Source organism: Dipteris shenzhenensis, chromosome 5, assembly GCF_047967505.1.
Source record: "Dipteris shenzhenensis isolate YYH24624 ecotype China chromosome 5, Dip_SZ_1.0, whole genome shotgun sequence".
Taxonomy (NCBI): domain Eukaryota; kingdom Viridiplantae; phylum Streptophyta; class Polypodiopsida; order Gleicheniales; family Dipteridaceae; genus Dipteris; species Dipteris shenzhenensis.
The window spans coordinates 6,372,115-6,391,741 of record NC_141600.1 but is presented as its reverse complement, the minus strand read 5'-3'; the positions used below and the strand labels follow the sequence as shown (position 1 = coordinate 6,391,741).

At 45.2% G+C, this 19,627-nt stretch overlaps 1 protein-coding gene across 8 annotated transcripts in view; it reads right to left on the bottom strand.

Moving 5' to 3' along the window:
- LOC147901557 (peptidase M50B-like protein) overlaps window positions 1-18,372 on the bottom strand; it is a 78,632-nt gene extending 60,260 nt beyond the window's left edge. For 2 of the 8 annotated variants that reach the window (XM_087374569.1, XM_087374576.1), the window contains exons 1-11: window positions 18,051-18,372; window positions 13,445-13,547; window positions 13,311-13,354; window positions 13,103-13,153; window positions 11,948-12,085; window positions 11,598-11,693; window positions 1,229-1,313; window positions 970-1,091; window positions 795-819; window positions 369-452; window positions 246-275 (exon numbers count right to left, since the gene is read on the bottom strand). In XM_087374569.1, coding sequence (XP_087230695.1) covers window positions 246-275; window positions 369-452; window positions 795-819; window positions 970-1,091; window positions 1,229-1,313; window positions 11,598-11,693; window positions 11,948-12,085; window positions 13,103-13,153; window positions 13,311-13,337 — 658 coding nt within the window. In that variant the 5' untranslated portion in view covers window positions 13,338-13,354; window positions 13,445-13,547; window positions 18,051-18,372. Of the gene's footprint in view, window positions 1-245; window positions 276-368; window positions 453-794; window positions 820-969; window positions 1,092-1,228; window positions 1,314-11,597; window positions 11,694-11,947; window positions 12,086-13,102; window positions 13,154-13,310; window positions 13,355-13,444; window positions 13,548-13,916; window positions 13,976-18,050 lie in introns of all 8 variants that reach the window. The other 6 variants (XM_087374570.1, XM_087374571.1, XM_087374572.1 and 3 more) reach the window with 6 other exon arrangements.
- Between the last annotated feature and the right edge of the window lie 1,255 nt (window positions 18,373-19,627).

Sequence of the window (19,627 nt, the reverse complement as noted above, 5' to 3'; positions counted from 1 at the left end):
CGTGTACCCATTAGTATTTGCCTCTTCATACAAAAACCAACAGTGCTGCATCATAAGACTCTCCAAACCAGAATGGAGTCAACCCTTACAAAGGCTTGCAAGACAGAACATCGTAAACCAAACGCCATCAGAAATGTTCAAAAAATAAATATGCTTCCTCACTCATAAAGCCAGTAAACACAGGAGTGAAAATCTAACATGTTTGGACAGTTTCAGGAATTCAAAGAAAAATGAATTGAACATACCATAAACAGAGAACATGCTGTTCATAACACCTGCAACGAACAACAAACAGCTTCAAGAGGACAGATAATTAGAATTGAGAAACAAAACCCAACCTTTCAAAACCTAAATCTGAAACTCCTTACCAATAAACAGAATGACGTATCTTAAGAGATGAATTTTTGTCGTCTCTTGCAGTACCCAAACAACACCTATGAAGACCAGGAAACCTTCCAAGAACATGGATAAACAACAACATAAGACGGCAAACTCGAAACACAAAAAATGATGATAAGTTTACCACATGTCTGTGCACGTATACATAAGTGCACATGCACACACAAAAGAATTGAGTGTCCAAGGAAATATGCATAGATAAAAGCATATAAACAGATGGATATGTGTGTCTCTGTGTCTACCTCAGTGTATGTAAATGTTTTGCTCTTTCAAATGCACAAATGTGCTCTTATACACAACATACACTTATGAAAGAATATACTCAGAAGCAACAATGTCTCGATGAAATTTTCGGTACATGAATCCACAAAACGGAAATTCATCGGGTGACATACCAATGCAAAGGCCCCGGAGAAACCACTGTTACACATGTATAACAGCCAATCAGAACAGTAACAACATCAAATAAGATTCAGAAACCACCTTAGAAGTTTCACTGTTTTGGTAATTTAAATGCGTAAAAGAACACACCTTACTAAGATGATAAAGAGGAGGGGCAGATGAAATTACATTTTTGGCAATAAGCAGTACCACTAGCAATGCCACAACAAGGCAAGCTGCAGCAATTCTAGCTGTCAGCAATTCAGTTGATGACAGCACAAGCACCATGCCCCAAAATGAGGATCCAAGATCTACCATAGCCAATACAAGACGTAATTCTGTAGAAGTTAGAGGCAAACAAATAATAGATTACAACAAGATCCAAATGGCAAATTACATTTCAAAGAGCAAACTTAAACCAGAATAGAGTGAGTATTTTGAAGAGTACAGCCGGCAGGCAGAATCAACCAAGGCATTCCTCCTCGCGTGATTGTTGCACCGCCTTCATTTGCATTCACTTTTATTCCCTCAACCTATTAAAAGGATATTATCCTTCATTTACTAAACTTACAGGTCCTCTCTCTCTCTCTCTCTCTCTCTCTCTCTCTCTCTCAAAATGATTAAGGAATAGCAATCATTAAGGAGTTTAAATCAAAACCAAAAGACTCTCAGTCTTTAAATGATGTAAGGCCGACTATTTGGTTTTTTTTTTCCAGGACATAATCTAGGTACTCTAAATAAGTGGAGTTGCTTTATGCACTCTTAGGGAGCTGCCATGTGCCCTCCCTAAACTGATGTACTGGTTGGCTTTTCTATTGTCCCATAGACCTTTGGTCTCCCGTGGACATTAATAGACTCTCTCTCTCTCTCTCTCTCTCTCTCTCTCTCTCTCTATAAAATACAATTCTACAAACCGACATTAACTCAATGGACAGCTATGGGATGCAGAAATACCTCTAGGAAGACATATCAATCTTTAAAAGGCATCTAATCTGCAAAATCAGAACCAGTTCACATGATCTAGAGATGGAGAGGGGCAGGTGGGCAAGACCAAGAATACCCAAAGAAGAAAGGATCTGCAAAATCTGCCCCACAAGGGAGGTAGAAAATGAGCAGCATGGACTCCTAAAATGTAGAGCCTAGGCCTACACACAAATCAGAGACTGTTATGGGGACAACCGAAATAGCTTGAAAATTCTGCAGGAGCAGCCAGCAAAAAACTAGGAAGCTACATAAAAAGAAGTCTTAGAACACCGCAACAAAGTACTAGGGCCAGATGTAAGGGATCACTATTAGTTAATTGTGATCACCAGTCCCATAGATCCTGAAGGGTCTCAAGCAGACTTAGATAGAATCCTCTCTCTCTCTCTCTCCCCCCTTGCATTGGATGCAGCGTTTCAGTCGGTCGTGTATTTGCATAGGGTTAGGGAGTTTGGAGACTCAGCAGCAGGCAGAGCTCGGTTGCCATGGTTAGCACTTGCATCTTCTATGGAGTTGGCACGATCTGGGGCCCGATACTGCTGGTACTTCAGACTCACTAGGTGGCTCACATCTCTTGGACTAGACATGGATAGACTGCCTCCCTTCCGATACAGCATAGATGCCCCTCATCTCGAGTTGACTCGCCACGAGCTTAGCCAGGTCACGAGAGCAGACTTGCTGCAGCTTCATACGTATCGCACTTGGATTTATCCCACGCAGCTTCCGACGAAGATGGCCACATATCGTGACCACTTCCTTCGGATCTCAGAGGATGGATTTGTCATTCCACCAGGCTATACAGGTATCCACATGTCCCACTCACTGAGGATTGCCCTTGGCCAGCTTAGAGTCTCTTCGCATCAGCTCGAGATAGAGGCTGGTAGGATGCGACGCATGGAGGATGGACGGCGACCAGGCCGAGAGACCAGGATCTGCCCTTGTTGCACCATGGGAGAGGTGGAGTCAGAGGAGCACTTCATTTGCAGATGCCCGCTATATTATGAGCTCAGAGGTAGATTCCACTGTCTCTTCACGGATGGCTTTGGACCTCTCTCACGAGTGATGGACTACGAGGATCAGCATTGCCTAGCTCTTCATGTCAGGGAGGCCACTATGCTTCGACGAGACTACCTCAGAGACCATCAGCACAGACCGGAGCGTGATAGAGCCCAGCCTGATAGAGCTCAGGCACACGCTATACCAAAGGACAAAGACCAGGAGGAGCACGAGGAGGTCAGAGCTCACACAGGACACATGCCTCCACCCTGTGGATGTACATATGAGATGGTTTGTAGACGCCGCAGGATCTTGTTACATAGGGGACGTACTCGTCGCTTCATCTCCAGACGATCCAGGATGATGGCAGCTTTTCGGAGGAGACTTACTCATGGAGATCTCGCCCCACCAGCCGCTCACCTCACCTTTGCTCAGATTTGTACTCTCATAGCAGGAGGCAGAGTCGATGGACAGGATTTCCAGTATTATTTTGGTTCTCAGACTCCGTGACACCTGGACTAGTATCTTTGCATTGGCATATTGTACTCATCCCCCCATTTTGCACCCAGGGGCGGTTTCCTTGCATCTAGTTTACTTTGTATTTAGGCTCAGATTTGACATTATGTACTTTCACTTGCATTGTATTGCGTAGCACTTAGATGATATTCGATGATGCCTCTTCTTTGTGGCACGTTGATTTTGTGCTATCTTGTATGCAGAGTTCTTGATGTCCCATGGGCCCATTTTGGCCTTTAGTGGACAATAATACACTTTCTTTCTTTCTTTCTTTCTCTCTCTCTCTCTCTCTCTCTCTCTCTCTCTCTCTCTCTCTCCGACTTTAATAGAATCATCTCATATCATAGAGAGAGAGATCTGACAGTCAACCAAGGTTACGATCTTCAACACCTCACGGGCAGTACTTCATCGACACAGCTTCACTTACCGAGGGGAGCCAATTGAGATCGTGCAGTCATACGTCAATTTTTGCAGGGCTAGTTTTGACGATGACTAATACTGTTACGCTCTAGCCGAGGTAGCATGACCTTAGAAGAATCAGTCGACATTTCCCTTAAAAGATCTATGTTTGTAATTATTTGTTTGCGCTTCATGTAAATGATCGGGAGGGAATTAATGTCAAGGTCCTGGGTGAGGGTTGATAGCACCAGACTAGGTGGATCTAAGGCTAAGGGCCTAATGCAAAGAATGTGCCTAGGGGCAAAGGATTTAATCCATCCCAAGAGAGGGGTGAAATGTTGCATTAGGAAGGCCCTATATGGATGACATGTGGCATCTAGATCCATCTAGGGAGATGGGGCTTGTTGAGGCTAGTGAGAGAAGAGAATAGTGATTTTCACGTATGTTTGATTTGGAATTCTCTGTCTGCTTGAAAGCTTCAGCAAGGTTGGCTGGGAGGATATCCATGGTGCTGCTCCCGTGATCTGCAGTAGGAATAGATAGTTAGTGCTTAACATTTGGTATCAGAGCCCAAGGCTAGGAATTCAAGAAGGGATTGACGAACAGCGCGGTGGTCCTCTGGCGCTGGCTTACGAACTGGCCTACGCATCGATCGGCGATGGTGACGCAAAACAGGCGTGGAGCGTGGGTGTGGCAGCTCGACTCACTTATGATCTACGACGCACAGACGGGATCCATGCTGACCTGCAATGTGTTCGACGAATAGTATAGGGGTGATCACGAAATACGACGGAAGGGTGGCTGGTGCCGCTGCCGTGATTGCGACGTAGAGATTGGCGCTGCCCGTGGTCTACGGTAAAGCGATTCGTGAATGAGGGAGACCCTTCGACGAAGATAGTCTATGACTGGCGCCAGATCGACGCAGAGCGCTAGTCGACGGACAAGCTGGACGAACGTCAAACCATCAACCTAATCCCGTAAGGCTGTGACGAAACTTAAGGGTAGATGGACGTATAGCTGTTGGCGCTGCCGTGATTGCGACGGAAGGTTGGCGCTGCCCGTGATCTGGAGCGGACGATAGGCATGGAGCGATAGTCGACGAGCAATTGGCCCGTAATCAGGATTTGGGCAGTGAGCACGTAAGCTGTGATCTGGAGCGGACGACAGACTGGGAGCGCAGAGGTGACGCAGCGGAAGCGTGGTGGCTCGTGTACATCTTCGAGAAGATTTGGGGATGGGCAACCCGTAGCCAGAGAACATCTCGATCAGACATCTACACCTTGGTAGACAAAGGAAGAGGCCACGCAATCCAAGAAGGCTGTGGTGAAATCGTTGATGACCAGGGAGCTCTCTTTGACCTCCATCAATTCCGTGTTTTTTTTTTCTGGACTTTGTCGGTTAATGCTCTGCTTTCATAAACACGATCTTGTGAGTGATCAGCCTGCATGAGGCTTTGATGTTGTAGCAGGGACACATCATGCTTGACGGTATGCCTATGTGCTGCAGTCAGAGTTGTTTGCAGGAGCTTCCCTAGGATAGGGAAAAGCGCCATTTAAGATATATGCCTGTGTCAAATGCCTAGTCAGTGTGCATGTGGGATTGCAGGAATTCCCTAGTATAGGGAATTGTGTCAGAGTGTCAGTACACTGAATTGCGTCAATTTGTAAATACAGTTTTCTAGCGGTGTTTTTTTTTTTTTTTAACCCAAAAAAAAAAACAAAACAAAACAAAACAAAACACCCATTGAACTGAATGGAAGCGGAAGAAGGGGCTTCCAGGAGGAACCCTGGTGAGTCAGGAGTCCGGCCAACCCAGCAGGTGTCGCGCCCAGTAGCTCATACTTTATCTGGCAGGATTGCATTACTGGAGGATGCCTTGCAATAGTTGTTAGCGCAGCAGTTACAGGCCAATGCAGGGCAGTCTAAACTGAGGAGAGCGATACACAGTATGTCTGCCAGACCTTCTCGAGAGGAGAAGGGAAAGGCTCTAATGGAACCGGAGTCTGTCCATGCGGTCGAGCCTAGGAAGGCTAAAGTGCCAAATATTGCCAATTATAGGCCAGAAAAGTATTCTGGTCGGATGAACGACCGTAGCTCCAATGTCATTGAGACCTGGTTACACAAATGGGACCAGGTGTTCGCCATTTGTGAAATCAGAAATGACATCAAGAAGATCCGTGAGGCCACCCACATGTTCAGTGAGGTAGCGGATCGGTGGTGGATTAAACAACAAAAAGATGGTATAGCATCCACTACCTGGGAGGGGTTTAAAAGAGAGTTCTGGAAACACTTCTTACCTCCTGACGAAGCATCCCGAGCTTGGGATCAATATAGGAACCTTCGTCAGAGAAATTTATCAGTGGCAAAATACACTGATAAGTTTCGAGAGAGTGTAATGAAGGTTGACGAACCCCTGCCTCAATCAATCCAAGTGAAAGATTTCATATTTGGATTGAATGATCGAATAAAAATGGAAGTTCGGACTAAGTACGCGAACACGTTAGATGATGCAATAGCCATAGCCCTGAACTATGAAGATGCCAAGGGCAGCAGGCCAAGTGGGTTTGCACAGGTCGGAACCCGGTATGGGTATCCGAAGAAATCTGGGTTTAAGAAGAAATGGACTAGTAGAGGGAGTGGTTCTCAGCCGAGTGGTCAAGCCAAGCAGGCGAAACCGGCTGAAACTCCTAAACCAAGTACCACCATTGGAGTGAAGAGGAAAGTAACCCCAATGGCAGCCCGGGCTTGGTCTAAGTCTCCCTTAAACCCAGAACAAAGGGAAAAAGCGAGGAGAGAAGGCTTATGTTTTAATTGCCTTCAGCCTCATCAGTGGAAGGATTGTCCACGTAACAAAGATCGTCGGATGGCTGAGATGGTGATCTCAGAATGCGACGTGGAGATGGAGGGAAGTCCCAGAGCAGAAGAGATGCAGATTCAGCTAGCGGGATCTTCTCAGAGGTTAGTACCTTGTTTGTTATGTGTGTCTGTTGCTAAGCTAGTGACGAGTGCACCTGATAACATCCTATCTAAGCCTGCAGCAACGGGGTATACAGCCTTTAATGATACGGAGTTAATTGAAATGAAAGGACAAGTGGCCAATCATGATGTCATTGTGTTGTTTGACTCGGCATCAACTCACAATGTGATTAACTCCAAGCTCGTGAAGAGACTGAAATTAAAGACAAGTCCATCTGACTATGCGTATACAGTCAGGATGGTAGATGGAAGTTCAACTGAAGTATGGGACCAAAGGGTTACCTAGTTGGAGCTTCGGATTCAGGACTATGCTAAGAAGCTTGATTTTGAAATGACCAAGCTTGCTCATGCAGATATAGCCCTGGGTATGGCGTGGCATTCTAGGAAGAATCCAGCCATTGATTGGAAAAAGCACTTTGCACAGCATCGGTAGAGCCGGTTGATGATTCTTCGGCTAGCACTGATGTTACGCAAGGTGGTGAGATGGCCAAGCTGGCTAATCTTATAACAGAGGAGTTCTCTGAATGTTTTAGGGATGAACTACCTTATGGGTTACCTCCAGAGCGGAAAGTTCAGCATAAGATTGAACTAATCCTGGGGGCAGAACCTGTAAATAGACCTCCCTATAGAATGAGTTTTACTGAAGAGGCAGAGGTGCGTACACAACTGGAAGGATACCTCAAGTTGGGGCAGATTCAGCCAAGTTTCTCACCTTTTGCTTCGCCAGTGATATTAAAGAAGAAAAAGGATGATACGTTTCGCCTCTGTATAGATTACAGAGCATTGAATAATATCACTGTTAAGCACAGGTATCCGATGGCTCGGATTGATGATTTGCTAGATGCATTACATGGAGCCGTGATTTTCAATAAAATAGATCTTAAGTGTGGCTACCATCAGATCCGGATTAGAGCCGAGGATGTGCATAAAACCGCTTTCAAAAGCAGGTTTGGTCATTATGAGTTTTTTGTAATGCCCTTCGGACTTACCAATGCTCCAGCGACATTCGTCATGCTGATGAACGATTTACTACGTCCGTATATCGGAAAGTTCGTAGTACATTTTATTAACGATATCCTGATATTCAGTAAAAGTATTACTGAGCATCGTGAACACTTAAGAGTAGTGTTTAGTACTTTGAGGAAAGCCAGTCTTTATGTAAATAAAAAGAAAACTATACTGTGTATGGTTAGGCTTGAATATTTAGGATTCATAATTACTCCAGAGGGGATAGAAATGGATCCAAAGAAAGTGGCTGCGATACTAACTTGGCCAATCCCTCAGAGTCTGACCGCGTTGCGATCATTCTTGGGATTTGTCCAGTTTTATAGAAGGCATATCAAAGGATATTCCGAAATAGTATCGCCATTGACTGATCTGACCTCAGATAAAGTACCTTTTATATGGGGACAGAATCAACAAGAAAGTTTTAACACCATAAAACAAGCTGTGATCACGGGACCGGTGTTAAAAATAGTTGATCCCCAGAAACCGTTGTTCCTGGAAACCGATGCAAGTGGCATTGCGGTAGGAGCAGTTCTCCTTCAAGAGGGAAGGCCAGTAGCCTTTGAAAGCAAGAAGCTTTCTCCTTCTCAAAGGAATTGGCCAACTCATGAATTAGAGTTGTATGCAGTTATCCATGCTTTGAAAACATGGAGGCATTATTTGTATGGTTCAGAGTTTTATGTGGATGTGGATCGTGATACTCTGAAACATTTTAGTAAACAGCCTGACTTGAGGGGCCGCCAAGCTAGGTGGGCAGAGCTCATGCGGGAGTTTAATTTAACGATTCGGTATCGAAGAGGAAAAGACAATAAGGTTGCTGATGCATTGTCTCGCATTATGCACAACATGAGTTTCACGGTATTAGAGAGTGCTCTAATGACCGAGATCAGAGAAACTCAAAAGGTGGACAAGTTTATCCAGAGCTTGTGGCCTAAAGCTCATGTGTTTAGACCTGGGGAAAATGAAAAGTATGACCTGGCATCCAAAAAAGGCCAAACTTATGCAAGATATACCATAAGGGATGGTATGCTAGTTAGAAATGGCAAGGTTGTAGTACCTAGTCAGAATGATCTCAGGCAGAGAGTCATTCGATAGTGCCATGATAGCCCATGTGCGGGACATCCAGGAGTCGAGAAGACATGATCTCGTGAAGCGAGATTTCTTTTGGCCAAAGATGAAAAAGCATATTCATGAATATGTGACACGGTGTTTCTCGTGTCAGGTAAGCAAGGCCGAGCGCATCCAACTCATTCCAATCATCCTTAGACATATTTGCAGGCTTAGCTTCAATCCCTGCCAAGGGTTTATGGATGGACTCTCGAGCTCTTCTAGCCCATATTATCATTGTAGGTTGTATCTTACAGATGATGTATATTCTGGTATGGGCTATTTCTGCCTAATTACTTTACTTTCACTGTCATTTTTCAGCAGCAACCTGGGTAGTTTGCTGTTTTAAGAGCAGGGTATGTCACGGGGACGTGAAAAGTGATGTAAGGTATCTTTGTGACTCAACGCATGCTTAACCCAAGGTTAACCATGGTTAAGTGCAGTAATGGTTTGGCCGTGAGGGACTGGCTAGAGGAAGTGCACACTTCCTAGAAGGGTTGCCCAAGGTAGGGCCTCAGACCTGGAAGTTGGGAGAACAAGCCGCCTAAATCTGGCTTCTTCGAGGAAGCTAAGTCCTAAAGATGAGAGGGAGTGGACTGCAGAGAAAGGGAGGCCGTTGTTGGGGGCGGGGGGGGGGAGGGGGAGGGGGGAGACTCAACCATACCCTTGCTCGAGGGCTTCAATTCGGCATCGGGTCACGAGGAGGGATGGGAGGAGAAGGAAGAATCAATTGACGCTGCTATAGCGGAAGGAGGAGAAGAGGAAGGCGGGGAGGAGGTGGAGGGTGGCTGGGCGGTGAGAGTGGCAACAATAGGGGGAGAGAACTGGCCGGGGGGGGGGGGGGGGGGGGAAGATCCACGGTGGAAAGGGAATCAGAGATGTGTGTGGCTGGAGCAGTGACTGCCGAAGCTAAGGGACCACCAAAATCCTACCTTTGCTAAGCTATTGGAGGAGGGGCGGCAAGGGCGGCTGGAGCCGACGGCCAGAAAGCTAAGAGGGGCTGCCAAAACCCCTGATGTTGTGTCGGCTCCTTGGTGCTATGAAACCCTACCACCGGTAGATTTGCTTGCACATCGAAGAAGTCTCCTCCTCCAATGTACAAAGACGGTCTATTGAGGCATCCTCTAACTACTTCCCCTAGGTTCAGAAGGGTTGCCTCACGCTCTGCCTTCGCACACTTCCGAGTCTCATTGACCTTCTACGGTTCTTCAAAGTCTACTTGCAGGCTACCCTGGTCCAGGTCCCCCTAGAAGGCTTCACCCAGGGTATTTAGGACTCCATCCATTGTCCACTACACAATCTCTGGGCGGGCAGCCCTCTGCTCTTGGCAAGGCCGTGGAGAAGTCTTGCCCACACACCTTTGACAATTGTGAGCCAAGCGCCCCATTTGCCTGCACCATGAGCACTAGCCTAGAAGTCCAGAGTTCTCAATGCGCTGTGTGAACTCTCCAACATCAAGAATCTCAACAAAGATATCCTTTGGAAGGGACTCTAGGCTCTCCACAATCAACGTGAGTCTAGGGACTTCGTAATAACGCTGTCGTCTGAGGTTGCTGCTCTACCACTGTGCCAAAAGCTCTCCCAATGGAGTGTGGGATGGTGTGATACTCTCTCGAGAGCTCTAGTAAGAGGAGCGTAATCAAAAACCGAGGCACATGTGTCTTACCCGTGTAGTCAACTGTGAACCCATGGTACTAGCACAAAATGGAGCCAACCAAGTGCGGGCACATTAGGGGGGAGCTCAGCTAGAGAAGAAAGACCCCCCTTCCATAGATGGTACCTCTTGGATGTGGTCTCCATCAAGTGACTGACTCCTTGTGGGTGTGAACCTGACTATCTAGTCCATGACAGCTCTGTCATGAAGTGACTTGATTGTTTTCTTCACCTGGTGCTCGTCTTTTGGGCAGAGAGGAACCTTCATGGTTTGCCATTTGAGCTCCTTTGGCCAGACCAAGGTTGGCCGCCAAGATTCAGTCCTCAAAACGCTGCTGAAAGAGAGGGAAGGAGGGGGGTGGAAAAAGGAGGGAAAAAGGCGAGGGAAAAGAGGGTCAAGAGCCCTCCAAAAGGCTGGCTGGAAGGGCCAGCACAGCAAAAATCCAAGCAGCCAAGAAAGAGGCACGGGCGTCCAACACTAGAAGATACGGGCCGCTCCCAAGTGATGTGAGGAGCACCTTTGAGAAAAACCTTGAAAGGTATCTGAAAAAGGGAAAGCTCAACAACCAGAGCCCTTCGAAAGAAGGCCAGAGAGTGCTCCAGCAAAGCAAGGCTGGCCAACCAATTGAACACGAGCCACCAAGGGAACCTGGTCATTAAGAGATGCCAAAACAGCCGCGATAAGGCCTTAGGTGCAGAGCGGAGCCTAAGAGCTGCTCAAGGGCTGGTGCGGCATCCACGAGCTCCAAATCCGGCAAGAGACGTGACCAGCGGCTGCCAGGCTCCTGAGCTGGCAGGGCAACCTCAAACAGCCACTGGAAAGGTGCCAGGGGATGCAAGAACAAGGTGCGCTGAGGGGCGGCCCTTAGCCTACAATGGCATGGCACAAAAGCTGCCCGCAGGATAGCAAAAACATGATCCGTCAAGGCTTAACAACTTTCTCAGCAAAGCTTGTTGCCGGCAAAAAGCTTGGTGAAGTATAGCATCTTACAATGCACTGGCACGATATCCATATAAATGACAATAACAATACTTTTAACAGTTGAGCAGATAATTGTGTTATAACATGTATCACCATGAGAATGTTTACAAACTTGTCTCATTGGCCTGCAAACCATAGAGTTAGTTGTCGACATAAGGTTAGCAACGCTGGGACATGGAAAGTCTTATATAACAAGGACTCACCCGGCCACAAGAGAGTATACAAGCAATTGCGTGGCTTGCTTCATGCAAGAACACTGTTATAAGCTTGAATGGAGTCAGCACAGGAGTCCGCCAGAGCTGCACAAGAGAAAACAAAACTGCATACATAAGGGTGGCATTTCTTTGCACTCCCTAAGAACTTATAAAATTGTCAAAGCACATCCTTCAAAGCAAATTGTCAAAACTTGACAAAACAATACCAGAACAATTACTGCTTATCAAAGGCCGCACATGGACTACATGTCCCTTGCAAGCTGACCTTGTTACTTAAAACAATTAAATAGAAAAGGCCTCCTGTGACTGCAAGGAAGGTCAAAAGTCAACTAGCATACTGCAAGGATTGCGAACATGAAAGCACCAACAGTCGCTATGAAGACAATCTGGTTGTGATTGCAACAACTGCGGAGTGCCCAGTCTGCCATAGCTGGTTTTTCGACACAGATTGGTGACTCGTGAGCTCTTCCACTATACTGAAAGAAAGCATAAGACAAGTTTAAAGATCTCACTTCATTCCACCAAAATGGCACATTATTATTAAATGCAATGCAATTCATTTGCATTTCACCTGCATATATATTAACAACTTTGTTATGCCTCCTTATGGGAAAGCGAAAGACAAAAATTCTTGGAAAAATTTTCTAAAATTAAGCTATGTCACTTGCAGGAACCAAAAGCTTTGTCAATGAGGACCCTGGCAATACAGCCTGCAGATGCAAATAGGGAAAGTGAAGTATAGAGCTCCAACTTCCATAAAAACTCATCCGTTTCACAAAGGAATATAAAATGCCCTTCCATAGGCACCCCTTTCAGCAAGCAACTCCTTATGCCGATTTACCCCTTCGCTGAGTAAGAGACAAACATGGTGATTACCATGACATCAATACAGTGGCCATTTTAAGTGGCAGGTCTCTTGTAAAAGTCTCTGTTTACTTCATAATAAATGGAACCGCTCAAAACAAATTAATCTTGATGAACTCTGCAAAATGAATTAACTCCTGAAAACCAAGAGCTACCCGAGCCAAAAAAAGATGGTCAATGTGGACCAGGGAAGGATTGGAGGAAAACTTGCATTGCTCTTTTATACTAGAAAACCATTAAAAGTGTCAATGTAAAAGTATGGAGGAGAGAACAACCAAAGGGAGAGGTAGAGAAGAGGGAAAAGGGAAAGAGAGAAAGATGTGTGCACGTGCCCTCGCACTCACGCACATGTGAGGTAGGCACGTGGGTGGGTAGCTGAGTGAGCTGCCATCTAGGTTTTGAAATCTCCCAAGTAACCCAGTGCTTACTAAGATATGAAGCCAACACTAAAAAGGGAAGGGAAAAAGCGTGACTCAATTTGCAACCATTCTGGGTTCTATTCCATGGCATCTCCCCAACAACCACGGAACTATCCTTGACATGAATTTCATCACTTGCAATTTTAGGGGATTGCATGAGCAAGTCTGATAATATCACCAATTTTTCAATAGACACAACACTACACTTACATATAATGATGAATCACTGGGTTGAGACTGGCACCAGGTAATCTGGAAATCCTGGGCATAATACATTGGAAAGATGTCAAGGCACTGATATATATGGAATTGTGGTGAAAGAAAAAAGAAAAAGTAGACTGAAAATTGATTATTTCAAAAACTAGTACTAGAAATTGGTTAAGGACAAATCCAGAAGACATAACAAAATATGCCTTACTTCCCCTTTTTTTGTATCAGGTTTCATGTATGCTTGTATGCATCCTGAACGAGAAGGAAAGCAATTAGAATTATAACTTCTGAAAATACAGGAATGAAAAGTACCTTCCATCACAATAGACAATTTGAACACACCTGGTTAGGTATGTTGCACCATCCATTGTCAATCATGCACAACCTGTGAACAAGTCCCAGCACTCTTGCAACTCAATGAATAGAGAAAACACTCCTGAAAGACCTGGTGAAGGAAATAAGAAAACTCAAGAGTCAGACCGAAATGATGGAAGCCTCGCTTTTTAGGGTGGAAAGCTGAGTTCTGGAGCAAGGGAGGGGAGCACTAGAGGAGGGTTTGGGTTGGAGGGGAGGAGAATGAGAGAGAGAGAGAGAGAGAGAGAGAGAGAGAGAGAGAGAGAGTGAGTGAGAGTCTTTCAACCCCCCAAGAAGAGTGAAAGCACATCAATTCCAGGTAGCAACTGTCGACTATTCATGAAGCATCCATTAGAAAGAAAAGAAAAGAAAGTTGAAATAGAAGTCTCTTTGAAGTACCACTCCTTCCTATGACCAATAACCATGCCTCATATCTATGAATGGTGCCATATTCCCGTACCTTTTTCTTGGACACCTCTTTGCATCCCACATCACTCTTTCCATATGGAAGATCTACAGCTTTCCAAATATACCTTTGTAAGACTAGAATGTATCCAATCGTACAAATTCAGAATTTTGTTGTTCTAAAGTCCAAAATTCTACAAAGAAAATAAAAGAGAAAACGAAAGAGAAGAAAAATGAGCGACGAAATTCTTTTGGAAAACAAAAGGTAGACAAACTTTGCAAGCAAAGCAATGCTTATGTCATCATCAGTGCCCAAGCATAAGCAGCTATACTGGGTTTCCAAATGTTGTTTTTAGTCATAGCTTCCATCTCATGCTCATGGCATATTAGCAATGTGCATGCTTGTTGACCTAGTGAAAGTCTACAGTACTTCCTCATCTAAAACATGCAACATAAGGGCCGCATTAGGACACCCATTTTCCTGCTAGCCTTAATCATTGCCTTCTTGAGCAGCTGTCTAGCCAATCCTAATCTTTCCATCTTGTATTGTCTCCAGATGCCATTTCACTAGCTAAATTTCCTTATGTGATCCCTTAGGCTGCTGTTCCATATCTGGGCTGAGTTTACTGCTCCAATTCTGCTCAGACTTTCCTATTTGTCACTTTTTGGTGTCTGAGAGTGTGAGGGCTTATCTACCTATTTATACATACATACAAAAATACGTAAATATGCATCTTCCCATATGCACACCCTTCACAAATATTTGTGTGGCTGTACTGAATCTTACGCATCCACTTATTTAGCCTTTTCGCCACAGAAAGACCCTTTGAATTCTTTCCACCATAGATCTGTACTGGACTGTTCCACAGTGGAAGATGCATTCTCTCTTCATTACTTCCCCTTAATTTCATGCCACTACCCACAAGTTCATGCTTGAATCCTTTATGCTGATTTCCTTCTTCCTTTTTCAAACGTCAAATCCTTCATCACACATGACTGCAACAGAAAGAAAATTCTTCTGAACCCTGGAATATATCCGACATTCCAGTAGGTAATTCACACGATTTTTCATGTGATGTTAGCACAGGCATTTGCAGCGTTGACCACACCATGTATGGACTTCCATGTGTGGTTTTGGAAGAGGACAGACTGCCCCCTGCGAGCCCTATATATGCCAACCCTCAAGCATCCCACTGGAACCCTTCAAGGGCACACAGGAGCAGGAGGGATGTAGCAGCTATCTAACTGTAGGTAGAGTGCAGCACCTGAACATGCGGAGCATGAGTATGAAATTTAGGTTGTTCTATATTGCTGTGTAATTCCAAATCTCAGTGTTAGCTCATTCATCCACTCTGCTGGTTCATAGATTGGAGAGAGTAGTGAGATCCCTTACCATAACTTTCTACTGCAAGGGTTAGCATAGGCTTGCTGTCCTATTCTCTGAATAGTATCAGAGCCCAAATCTGGTCTACTCCAACTACTGAAGCAAGGAGTCCCTTTGCATGACTGAAGGCAGCTCCAGTTACACTTTGGCCAACTTAGGTGCAGGGCTATATTTCCAAGCTGTGGCTCCCTTGAAATTGCGTTTCTCATGCCTCTTCATCAACTTTGGTGAAAGGGGAAGGTGACGATCAAGAGCCTATGGTCACAAGGAAGATTTGGAACGTCACCATGGGCATGGAGACAACGGACAAAGGACATCACCATTGGGAAGATCCGTAACCTGCATATACAGATGAGGCCGAGTAGTGGTATGACAAGTAAGTATTCCGTGATTATAGTGACGATGACAGATCCCTCATATCCAGCTTGTAGGGACAGCCAAAGCGTTGACTACTCTGAAGGACACTTATGAGACAACAAGAGTGCCCAAAATCCAAAATCAGTTATACCCGCTGGGTGACAGCATTGGGTGAAGGATTATGGTGATCCTTCAGCCACATGTGAAGAGGAAGAGTGGATTGCAGATAGAAGTGCTTCCAAGCACACGTCCAAGTCACACTCTATGGTGACAGTGGGGGACAGCAAATACTTCTGATCTCATTGCTCTCATCAGACAGAGGCTTTGACAGCGATTTCCTACTGTTACTTTTGGCAGATTTTTCTAGTTGTTTGGATTTCATCCCCAGAGACAGGGTTTTGATTTATTTTTCGTATGGGTGCGATATTGGACCCTATGGACTTTATGGATGGATAGAAATCATAGAGTCTTTGGTGATCCACTATTTTCATCCTTTCTTTTTTTCAAACGATCTCTGCAACAATCATTCTACGATTGTTTTCAGACTCGTTTGATTGATCAGGATGTGTATACAGCCTATACTGAGATCTTTTCTTGAGTAGTAGCTACTTCGCTTTTGAAGCAGCTATGAATGTAATTATTCTATAGAAATAAAAGATTTCTTCTCACAAAAAAAAAAAAAGACAGTGGGGGACAGCAAGAGTTGTGGGGTTGGCAACATCTCAATCCTGTCATATGACAAAGAGGTGCCCTCAAATGTCCTTTTGTGTTCTAGGCTTTTGAAAGAACCTACTTTCTGTGAGTGCTTCAACCAAGCCAAAGATGAATGTAGAATTGCCGACCAGGAGGCTACCATCAAGTCAAAAGACACAGGAAAGGTTGTACCACAAAGGAAAGAGAGGGAGGCCTATACAAGATCAGACCTGTGGTAGTCTAGACCAACAGATCACTCTAGATTGAGGCATGATGGGCTTAGGTATATCAGCTAACCCAACTACATCAGCTACTGCAATATTTCAGAGTTATAGGAATTGAGAAGGGGGTGCACTTCCACTAATGGTGGCACTTCATGAATGTTGGTGAAGGAAAGCACACCACATGTGTTACCGGGGGGGAATGATTTACGAGAGGTCCCACACCTAGCCGCACCAACACCTCTATCTCTTCCAAAAAGCCGGTGGGATGAAAGAGAGGGGTCTCAACCCTCTATTATATCCAAGGCCCATAGTCATCCCTAGGGATTACTCAACTGTCCAATTGTACACGGGTCACAAGCGCCAAGGGTGCCCTTCATCCATTACCCATTTTTTTCATCCAAACACACTAAGGGGCAACCAAGGGCCTATAAACACCCCATGGGCTACACGCCTTAGTCAAATCAAAGACCCGTCCGCAAACTTGAGATGACGCAAGACAAATGCATGGATATGATAAACCAAAGCCACCATGTGTCAAAGTCCAACACACCAACCCGAATAAAGACAGCCAGCCGCCAGTGCAAGCGGCCGCCGCCAACACAAGTCGCACTTGAATCTTCTGCTGCAAATCGCGACACTTCACAGCAGTCCGTAATCTGCCCAAAGTCAGCCGCTACCATGTGTTGCATGCGCAACAGCCGCCCTAGATAGGCACAAACAGCCCACTGACATCACTAGCTTTGATACCATGTTTGGTGAAGAAAAAGCGCACCACGTGTCCTGGGGGGCACTGGTTACGAAGGGTCCCACACCCTCGCACCCTAGCCTTGCCAAGCTCTCTCTCTCTCTCTCTCTCTCTCTCTCAAAAAGCCGGGGAGATGAGAGAGGGGTCTCAACCTTCCATTATATCCAAGGCCCATATGGGATTCACGTGTCACAAGCGCCAACGGCACTCTTTATCCATTACCCTTTTTTTTTCCAGGACACCAAGGATAGCCCATATCCAACGATGAATGGGCAAGCAACACCAGTATCTGTCCCCAAAGGAAGCTACACGGCTAGCCAATGCCCCGCTTGAGTTGGTGGACTCTGAAAAGGTAGGGATAGTTGTCAATGTTCTTCTTGCTTTAAAGACCCTCAAGACAGACAAAGGAGCAGAATTCATTGCAGAGTTTTGATGCCTCGTGCTCTTACACGGAGTGCAGCCCTCCCAACAAGTGCGCTGCAGCTTCCGTTCATGTGCTCTTACCGCGCTATACCTGGGAGGGCGGGGGGGAAGGGTGGGTCAAACCACTGTCTATTTTGAAGCGTCACACGGATCATCTTGATCTCCTGGCGTTTTGATTGAGCTGAAGTAAGGGAAAGCCCAGACCCGTCCATTGAATTGAGATCCAAAAATGAGATTGAACATCTACCAAGCACCTAGAATTGGACCGTGACTGCTGTGCGTTCCAGCTTCTCACTATAATTGCGATTTAATGGTGAGAGGAAACAACGATATGAAATTCAGGAGGCCCAGCTGCTGGTTTACCTGTTCACATGCGAGGACACCAAGCAGTGCGGTTGCCAAGACGTCAGGGCTGCAAACGAGCATCCGCGGCAATGCAACAAGTTCAGGCAGACTGAAGAGTAGCTTCAAAAACTATACCTCCCTCTCATTCAGACGTTGACAAAGTCTTCTCAACGAATTCTTCGCTTAAATCTCGGATCGCACTTTGGCGCTGCGGGTCAAGTTTCTCTTTGCCGTACTTGAAGTACACGAGTAGGGTGGGTCTGCACATGGGATCTCAAAAAGCAACCTTGCTAATTTGAGAATGGACTCTTTTGGGGATATTGGCAAACCTTTCTTTTGCATTTGCACATAAAAGCCAAAAGCTTCTTAGCTTTCTTCTTGTCTTACATATATATTCCATGTAAGCACAACTTGCTTTCCCGTTTATGATGGGTTAGAGACCCACTCCTCTCTCTCTCTCACTTGGGATCATAGCCTTTAGTTTCTAAGAATAAATTTAAGGTTTCATTTATAAATCTCAAACTTTGAAGAATTTTAAGAAAATTTGGGAAAAAATATACAAACAAGTTGATTGTCCCAGCGAGATATTGTTCGATCTGATCTTCTAATGGTGTTGTCGTGCGAATGATGTTTAAGAAGCTGTTGAAATCTGGATCTTCTAAGTGCAAGATTGAGACATGCATATGGTGAAATGTAGCGATTCTCCAAAAAGGTGAGTTGTTGATGTGACACTTATGACAATATTCCTTGGGAGCAACTCTGCATTGCATACTGGCAGGAGCTGCTGCACGTCACCAAAAAGAATTAGCTGTCAAACTAACATGTTCATCATTTGACATGTCATCATGGATATTTCATCGATGATGATGGTGTCTGCAGCGAGCAATGTAGAATAGCGATCGTCTGATTTGGAAAGTGTGCTACAAAACATCTCATTCTTCTTTGGAAGTGCGAATTGATGATGGACTGTTGTCGCAAGGCGGGGCTCAAGCGTAGTGCTGCAACACCAGTCGTCTTGCTAACAAGACTATGGACTTCTCATGTAGGACATGATGATAAGTTATGTACTCATGAACATCTTTCCTGACCCAGGTGTGCCGCAAACAATATGCAACCCTATTACTGTCTCAAAAATGTTATTGTAAATAGCTCTTTGATCTTCGATCAAGGTCAAGGTCTGCATCTCCTTGAACTCGTCTAGTAGTTGTAGGATTCTTATGCGACTGATTTCTAGTGTATTGTCGCTTGCATCTTCGCAAATGGTGAGGGAAGTATTGTCGAGCGCTCGTAAAGGACTCTTCTGCAATATCATGTTGGTTAATTATTGTCGTTTTTCATCAACTAGCATATGAATCTTACAGTAAGCTCAGACGAGCGTCTTGATGTCCTGCTCCGTTTGGACGATTCCACGAATGTGACATTCGAGAAAGTACGAACCTGTTCGATTGGATGGAGAGAGTAGTTCATGTTCATTTCTGAAATGGATCCTTTTAAGTAGCTGATTGAAGAAGAAGCCCTCAAAGTGGTGAGCTCGATGGTAGTCAATGAAGCGGACGAGCGGTGCACTTGGATATACATAGTTGTTGAATGAGTCT